The sequence below is a fragment of the Haliaeetus leucocephalus genome, unplaced genomic scaffold (genome assembly GCF_000737465.1).
Source record: "Haliaeetus leucocephalus isolate CR32 unplaced genomic scaffold, Haliaeetus_leucocephalus-4.0 Scaffold32, whole genome shotgun sequence".
Taxonomy (NCBI): Eukaryota; Metazoa; Chordata; class Aves; order Accipitriformes; family Accipitridae; genus Haliaeetus; species Haliaeetus leucocephalus.
The window spans coordinates 914,450-921,981 of NW_010972468.1; the positions used below are offsets into that span (position 1 = coordinate 914,450).

Genomic DNA, 7,532 nt, shown 5'->3' on the forward strand with positions numbered 1-7,532 from the left:
TTTGACTAGAGCACTCACACGCGGGGCGGTAGGTCCCCCTCACTCGAAAAGTACTGACGGGCAAGTGGGGTTTGCCTGCTGCAGGCTAAAATAGGTGCTCGTGCCTGTGACCCCCAAGGATGCTGCTGCCCACTCAAAAATAATGATTACCAACTGAATGAACCCACTGGCTTCTCACATCCAGGCTAAGTCAGTGCTTTTTTTTCATCTTGGTGGCCATCTGCTCCCTTCCAGTTCAGCTCCCAGGATTTTAACCCTCCCCAGGCACCGCGGTACGAAACCAACTTTGTGCATCCATCATGAAGGAGGGGCAAGCGGAGGGATCCTTATCACTGCTTAAGGAGGGGAAACCCAACTCCAGGGAGCTTCTGCAAAGCATACTCTTAAATAAGGAAGGCTTGAAGACCTTGGCATATATGGTGGGAAGTAACACTTACTTCTCCCCAGTTACTAGTCCACATTCTTCACCCTAAATTTGGGCTTAGGTGACATTTGAGGAGCGAGCGGGCATCATCACTAGTGATGCCAAGCCTTCGAATTATCCAAAAGGCATTATGTTCCTTCTTGGCCAACCTTGAAATCACCTAGAAGCCTCCAGAGGTTTTACATTACATATAGGCTGATCTACTTGTTGGCTGCTGCCCAAAAGCACAGCCCTGCCTTCTTCCCAGGCCCTGGGGGCCTCCTCCCTCTTTGCCCCCTCCCTGACAGCATCTGACATTCGCCTGACCCCTGTTTGAGCTAAACCTGCAGAAATCTAGCCGGTTTTGGTACTTTTGTACATCTGCCCACGGGCAGATGACTTTCCTGGGTGCTGGTGGCAAAGGAGTCATGGGAAAATGAAACTGGAGGTGGAGAGAAGGGTGGACCGTCCCCTTTGGTGACAGTGCACCCACCAGCCCTCGCTGTCTGCCACAGGAGGAGAGATGCCTGCCGTTCATGTAGACCCCTAGACATTGACCACAGAAGGCACATCTGTCTGAATCGTCGGCTAAATCCCACCCTGATGTGTCTCTGCCTTCAGGTCCTGCTCCGAGCAGCATTTTCTGAGCATCTCTCGCATGTGCTGAGCTCACAGGATTAAACCCCCATCCCAGAGGTCACAGCCGTATCCACTTAAAGCATGAGTGCTGCCACCCCATTTTACCAGGACTGCTGCATCTAGAGCATGCGCTGCAGAAACCAGAATTAGGCACCTCACAGTAGTGTTTGATTCCATCACACATCTTTAAACATGAAAGACCCTTGAAGGCATTCAAGAGGCACGGGAGAGAAGAGCAGGTCAGTGGGAATTTGGCTTTATTTTTTTGGCTAAAGCGGCACAGAAGGCGTCTCTGGGATCTTGTTCCCTTGGCGTTTGTGGTGGGTTGATCTTGGTCAGCAGCCAGACCCCCACCTAGCTGCTCGCTCACTCTCCCTCCTCAACAGGACATGGGGAGAAAAATCAGATGAAAAAGCTCGTGGGTCAAGATAGATACAGAGACATCACTTACCAATTACCGTCACAGGCAAAACAGTCTAGACTTTTGGAAAATTAATTTAATTTATTGACAATTAAAACAGATTTGGATGTCTGCCCAAGGTCTCCAGGGTGGCAGTTGCAAGCCTGCAGTCCCAGAACATTTCTGGGGCACTCAGGAGACAAGGCATTTCATGGTTGTGCTGCTGTACCATCACTTTTGTGCATCCTGGGTAGCGCAGCTATGTCTTAATGGCTGTGCAGGTACACCTGGAAAAGTCTGTGGGCATTACCCACTTCTGGGTTTGTGTTTTTTTGGTCCTCTCCCTTGATGCCAGAGAAATCGGATGCTGGCACCTGGTTGTGAGTTTGCTGGTCTCCAGAGGCCTGGCTTAATGCTACTGATGCTACTAGTCTCGTCTGCTGTGAGTGACACAGGGCTGATGCCTCACCAAGCTTGGTGAATAAATGGAATTTAATTGATAGGCCTGTATTAATTTCTGAAGTATGTTAGCAAAAAGTCTCGGTTATGTTAATCAAAAACTAAAAGAAAAAAAAGCAGGACATACACCGTGAAATAGCAGCAATGGAGCAAATGTTTGATTTGAGGGTCCCTGCCCAGGAGGTAAGTGCTGGGCTCCCCTCTCTCAACTCATCTGCACTTTGGCTGATGTGCGCTCTTGTCTGATGGACCTCAGGGATTTCCCTCACGTAATTTTTGGCACCTAAAAGTTAAAGGAGTCTGGGCTGCTGCCACTCGCCCTTAGAGGCAAAGGGGAGATCAGGAGCTTCAGTGCCGCACCCAAGCTGTCCCCGTTGCCTGTCCCCAAGCCAAGGTCAGAAGCTCTCGGAAGAGGTCCATGTCTTTCCACTAACCAGAGAATCCCCACAAAGCGACGGGCTCAGATTTAAAAGCTGAGTGGATGAATTCCCACATTTTACTGGCAGCACGTCGGACCCCAGAACAGACAGATCCCTGACCCCAGCGAGACTGTAGCCGCTTGCTGCCGAAAGCTGCTTTGGGCACGGGAACGGGTGACTTTATTTCCCCCTCATTTCAAGACTGCCTCACACTGGGGTGGCCCAAACTCCTGGCTAGGCAGCAAGGAGCATCGATGAAGAAGGGCAGAGGTTCTGTTGCAGGCAACAGCGGGAATTGGGCACCTCAACCCAAGGCGATGAACCGTCCATCGGCTGCGGTGACCCCCTGCCAGCCTCCCCCAGGAGAGCCTGGGGACCCGCTGTGGAGGGGTCGCAGCGTGGAACCCCGGCTTTTGAACTAGCCGAGGAAGAACCAGCTGATCGGACTGCCCTGCTCGTGTGACGTAGAGCCCTTCCCTCCCCGCGTTCAGAGTTATGACTAATTACTTCACATGCAGGCTTGCTGCTCTGCATCGCTGATGATTAGCCGGCAGGGAGGCTCCCAGCCTTCCTCCTCAGCCCCAGCTTCAGCTCTAAATTTAACCAAGGCGACCCTCTTAGTTCATTAGACGCATCATGATTTTTACTACCGGGTTTAGACGAATCGCCAGAAACGCTCACCTATTTTCCTGCCCATAAAAGCTCTTACACAGACATTGCTTCCCAGCTGAGTCTTGCGTCAGCCTGATTTCAATTCCCTTCAGCCTCTGGAAGCTCTCTGCCCACCACAAATCTTCACGCAGCGACTTTTACGAAGGCCCTGTTAAAACTCAGACCGTGTGTGCATAAAAACTTGGTCAGGCTCTGCCACTCTTGCTACGTGGGCTTGGGAAAGCTGGAAGTTTGGGGAGAAAGGGAATTTCTGTTGGTTAAGGGACATGCAAGTGGGATACTGTTTTCTACTTACATTTTGAGACGCAAAGTCTAATAGGGCCTCATTTACGTCTAAGAAGGCTTTTTATTTTCTTTGTGAGTCATCTTCTATATATGTGTACCATACCAATTAGACATATAATTGAAGAATTCACAGTAAAAACCAAAAGCTTTGCCATGTACTTATCTCTGGATTATTGATTTGTACAAATTGTGAAATTGTATACTCCAAGTGAGGAGCAGCTCTTCCTTTTGGAAAAGTTCAATCTAATATTAAAACTCCAGGAGAAGTCTCTGGTGTAAGCATTTTTTTGAACACAGGAAGAAACGCTCATGTTTCAGTTTGTTTCGTTAAATGCTATTCTATACCTGATTTCAGCAGAAGGATTTGAGAACTGCTTTTAGCTTGAAACCTTGAGGGGAGGGAATTTTTTTTTAGGACTGTCATTCCTGGGAGGAGACAGAATATGTGTCACAGACAATCTCAACATAATCAACATCTATTCTTTCTGGTTTGTGCACAAACATAAGCCTATCTCTCTTGATGTATAAATATATGTCCACAAATGCAAGTTACTGTCCTTCAGTAAGGCTGCCTTAACAAGGGATAAACGTATAAGCACATACCTATGCAGCTTGACTCAAGTCAACGTCTCAGCCAGATCAGAAAGCAAAGCGCTCGCGTGGCTGCGGACGCAAAGGTATTTGCACAGCACGAACACTTCAGTCGACGGGCATAGCTCCACTTGCTTCACTAAAATTACACCGATTCCCACCAGTGAAGGGTCAGGCTCAAAGAGCTCAGACCAGGTAGCGAAAAGCAAAGGCCAGCTCCGTCACACGGCCCTCCCTCCCACCCTGCAAGCCATCCTTAAAATCTCTAGAGCTAAACCTCCGGTGAGGTATTGCTGGAGACGAAGGGTGGGCGAGACGAACAGTAGCATCGCTCACGCTCCTCCCCACTGCGTTTCTCTGCAGAAAATACTTTTGTTGACCTGTAAAGACCTCTATGCTCTGAAGCGTGAAATCCATGAACAGATCCCTCCGACACATCACAAAACCTTTATTAGTGTTTATCAGTGACACAGATTACAGGAACCAAAGGCAATTAAATAACACTTAACTTTAAGTTGACCACAGACTCAAGAAATACAAGTCACATTTGGCAAGGCAAAGTTCTCAGTACACTGGGTTGCTTAGGTTATTATTACACTGTGAAAGAGGAATTTCCCTTACAAGGTTCTACATATTCAGGATATTATTATTAATTATTATTATTGTGTCTTTCAGACAGTTCCTTTGGCAAGAATTCCCATTTTTTAAGCTTTTATTATATAAAAATATAACCAATTTTCATTATGTACAAACATTACATTACACAATGTACAGGTTAAAAACACTACAAAAAATGGCAGGCCATGGGTGAACCAAAAGCAAAAAAAACCAACAAAAAACCTGATGTAGAAAACATGAAAAAAAAATTTAAATACTGCACATTTCATAAAAATTACGTTAACTACAAACAACTTTTTTTTGTTTTGTTTGCAAATATCAAACAGTACTGACGTGATTGGAAATCTTTCCCAACGACTTCATTTTTTAAGGCACATCTTGCATATTTACACGTACAACACCGGATCTGGTCAATAACTTAAAGGCTCTCGGGAGTGACCTAGTCGTGTGCGCGCAGGGACGCGTGTACTCGGGTGGGGAGCGTGTTGGGCTACACTTTCTCAGCCGCGTCAGTCTGGGGGCCCAGGTATCTAGTCGAGGGGGCTGGGTAGAGGGGCACCCCGATCTCCTGAAGGTCGGGGAGCCGTGCGGGGCGCGGCGGGGAGAGGAGCGTGATCGTCCGGTCAAAGTCCCTGTGCAGCACTTTCTCGTAGACGCTCTGAAGCCCCACTGTTTTGGGCAGCTGGGCTTGATAAAAGTTGTCCCTGCGAAGGGGATCGCGGGGCAAGGACGTGCTCTTGCAGAAGGTGGAGAGGGGTGCTGAAGGATGGGGAGAAGGGTGAGGGTTGGCTCGGCCGCAGGAGGGGCTCCAGCAGCGGTCCGAGTGGCCCAGGATCTTGCACTCGGCCGTGCATGCCCACAGACCTAGAGACAGAGAGGGAGAGAGGAGGAGAAACCTGTCGTTACTGCAGGAATCAATCCACATCATTCGTAATCCTCAGAGTTATCAGTCACGGGATGATTCAGTGCACTGACGGCGGGAGCTGGGGGGGCGATGCTCTAACGGCACAATGACAAAACACGCTTGGGAAGGTTATGTCATTTTGCTAGGGACGCTCCCCACAATCCTAACTTTAAGGGAAGCTTTTTGGGGAGGAAAAAAAACCCGAAAAACCCCAACACTACAGTACTTCCAGCATCTGCCAATTCGTGCTGGGCGCTCAGTGCCAAGAGCAGCCAGCATCTAGCAGCCTGCTGCAAAGAGACGAAGAGCCGGGAGGTTTGAGCCATGGAGCGTCAGGTTTCCACCTCCAGCTGCCCGACCTTAGCCCCTGTGCCCCACGGACGGGTCCCTCCGTCCACCTCCCCGTCCGCCCGTCCATCCGTCTGTCTGCGGGGCTGGCCGGGAGCAGGGGGCCGAGCCCTTACCGTTCTGCATGTGCGTGATGAGATCTTTCTTCAGGGCATCTCCGCTGATATCTGAGTCGCTGTCGTTAAAATCGCTGTCGCCTTTGCCGCTGTCTTTGCCGCTGAACTTCTCTGCCTCTCGGCCGGAGATGGTGTTGAAGGAGTGTCCCTTCCAGATGGCCACGGGGGGTGCAGGCTCTTTGCCGTAGCTCGGAGCAGCGGCGAAACCCTGCTGGGGTGGAGGGGATCAAAGGAGACGGGAGAGAGGGAAGCGGCGAAGGGTAAATCAACGTCAGAACTGCACCGTGGCGATTCACATCCCCCAAGACATCCCACCCCCCCCCCAACCCCTGCCCCCTTTCCCCACGGTGGGACCTTACCTCCCCGCTCGGTCCTCTCAGCCTCTTCTGACCCTCGTAGAGGCAAGCGCTGTCGCTGCCGCTCTCGGCGGTGGAGATCTCTTCGGCAGCTGGAGAAGGGTCGGGGCTGGTGAAAGAGGTTTTGCTGGGAAAGGTTCGCACCTCGAAGACATTCCCCCTCTGGCTGCCCTCCTCGGGCCGGCCCTTCTCCAGGTGGGAGATGTCTATCTGGTCCTTCAAGGAAGTGTTGTTTTTGATCTCGTTCCCCTTCTTGCGCCTGTTGCAGGTGGTGGCGATGGTGATTATAGCCACCAGGAGGAGGGTGCAGCTGCCCGCCAGGACGATGATCACGATTAGAGGGATGTCCCACTGCAAAGCCTTTCCTTCCCAGGAGCTGGGCTTGGCCATCTCCTGCATGCTGGAAGGAGCAGTGGCAGTCACCAGGAAGTTGACCGTGGCGGTCGTGGCCAGGGGGGGTCTGCCGTTGTCTGTCACTGTGAGGATGACCTTGAACAGCTGTCCCAGCTCTTCAGAGAGGTCGCCCCTCAGCACGATGTCCCCGGTACTCGGGTTGATGGCGAAAAGGTCCTGCCGGGGCTCTTCCAGGAAGGCAAAGGTGAGCTCGGCATTGGCCCCATCATCCGCATCTCGAGCTTTGATCTGGGCCACCAGGGAGTCACGGGAGGTCTTGCTGGACACGCCGATTTCCACCGTCCCGTTGGTGAGCACGGGGTGGATGATGACGGGAGGGTTGTCGTTCTGGTCCACCATCCTCACTTTGACCAGGGTGCTGCTGGAGAGCTGCGGGGAGCCGCCGTCGGTGGCCTGGATCCGCAGGTCCAGCTGCTTGAGGATCTCATAGTTGAACGTCCTGAGGGCGTAGATGGCCCCGGTGGCGGGGTCCACCGAGACGTAGGTGGAGATGGGGGCCCCCATGACCTGTGTCTCCAGGAGCCGGTAGGTGACCTTACCGTTGTGGCCGAGATCGGGGTCGCGAGCCACCACGGTGGTGATGTAGGCGCCCGGTGGGTTGTTCTCTGGCACGGCCACCTCGTAGAGGGGCTTGGCAAAGAGCGGGGCGTTGTCGTTCTCGTCGCTCACCCGCACCGTGTACTGGCGGACGGTCTTGAAGGGTGGCGAGCCCAGGTCCTCGGCCACCACGGTGAGGTTGTACTCGGGGATGCGCTCGCGGTCCAGCGCCGCCGTGGTGACGATCATGTAGCTGTCCTCGTAGGCGCGCTGCAGGGCGAAGTGGTCGTGGCCGCGGAGGCTGCAGCGCACCTGCCCGTTGGCGCCCGAGTCGCGGTCCGAGGCGCTGACGAGGGCCACGAAGCTCTCGC

At 52.2% G+C, this 7,532-nt stretch overlaps 1 protein-coding gene across 1 annotated transcript in view; it reads right to left on the bottom strand.

Moving 5' to 3' along the window:
* Nucleotides 1-4,295: 4,295 nt before the first annotated feature.
* The window catches only part of PCDH8 (protocadherin 8), an 87,999-nt gene continuing 84,762 nt past the window's right edge, over nucleotides 4,296-7,532 (bottom strand). Inside the window, exons 3-5 of the mRNA XM_010576680.1 lie at nucleotides 6,214-7,527; nucleotides 5,855-6,065; nucleotides 4,296-5,350 (exon numbers count right to left, since the gene is read on the bottom strand). Coding sequence (XP_010574982.1) covers nucleotides 4,977-5,350; nucleotides 5,855-6,065; nucleotides 6,214-7,527 — 1,899 coding nt within the window. The 3' untranslated portion in view covers nucleotides 4,296-4,976. The remainder of the gene's footprint in view (nucleotides 5,351-5,854; nucleotides 6,066-6,213; nucleotides 7,528-7,532) is intronic.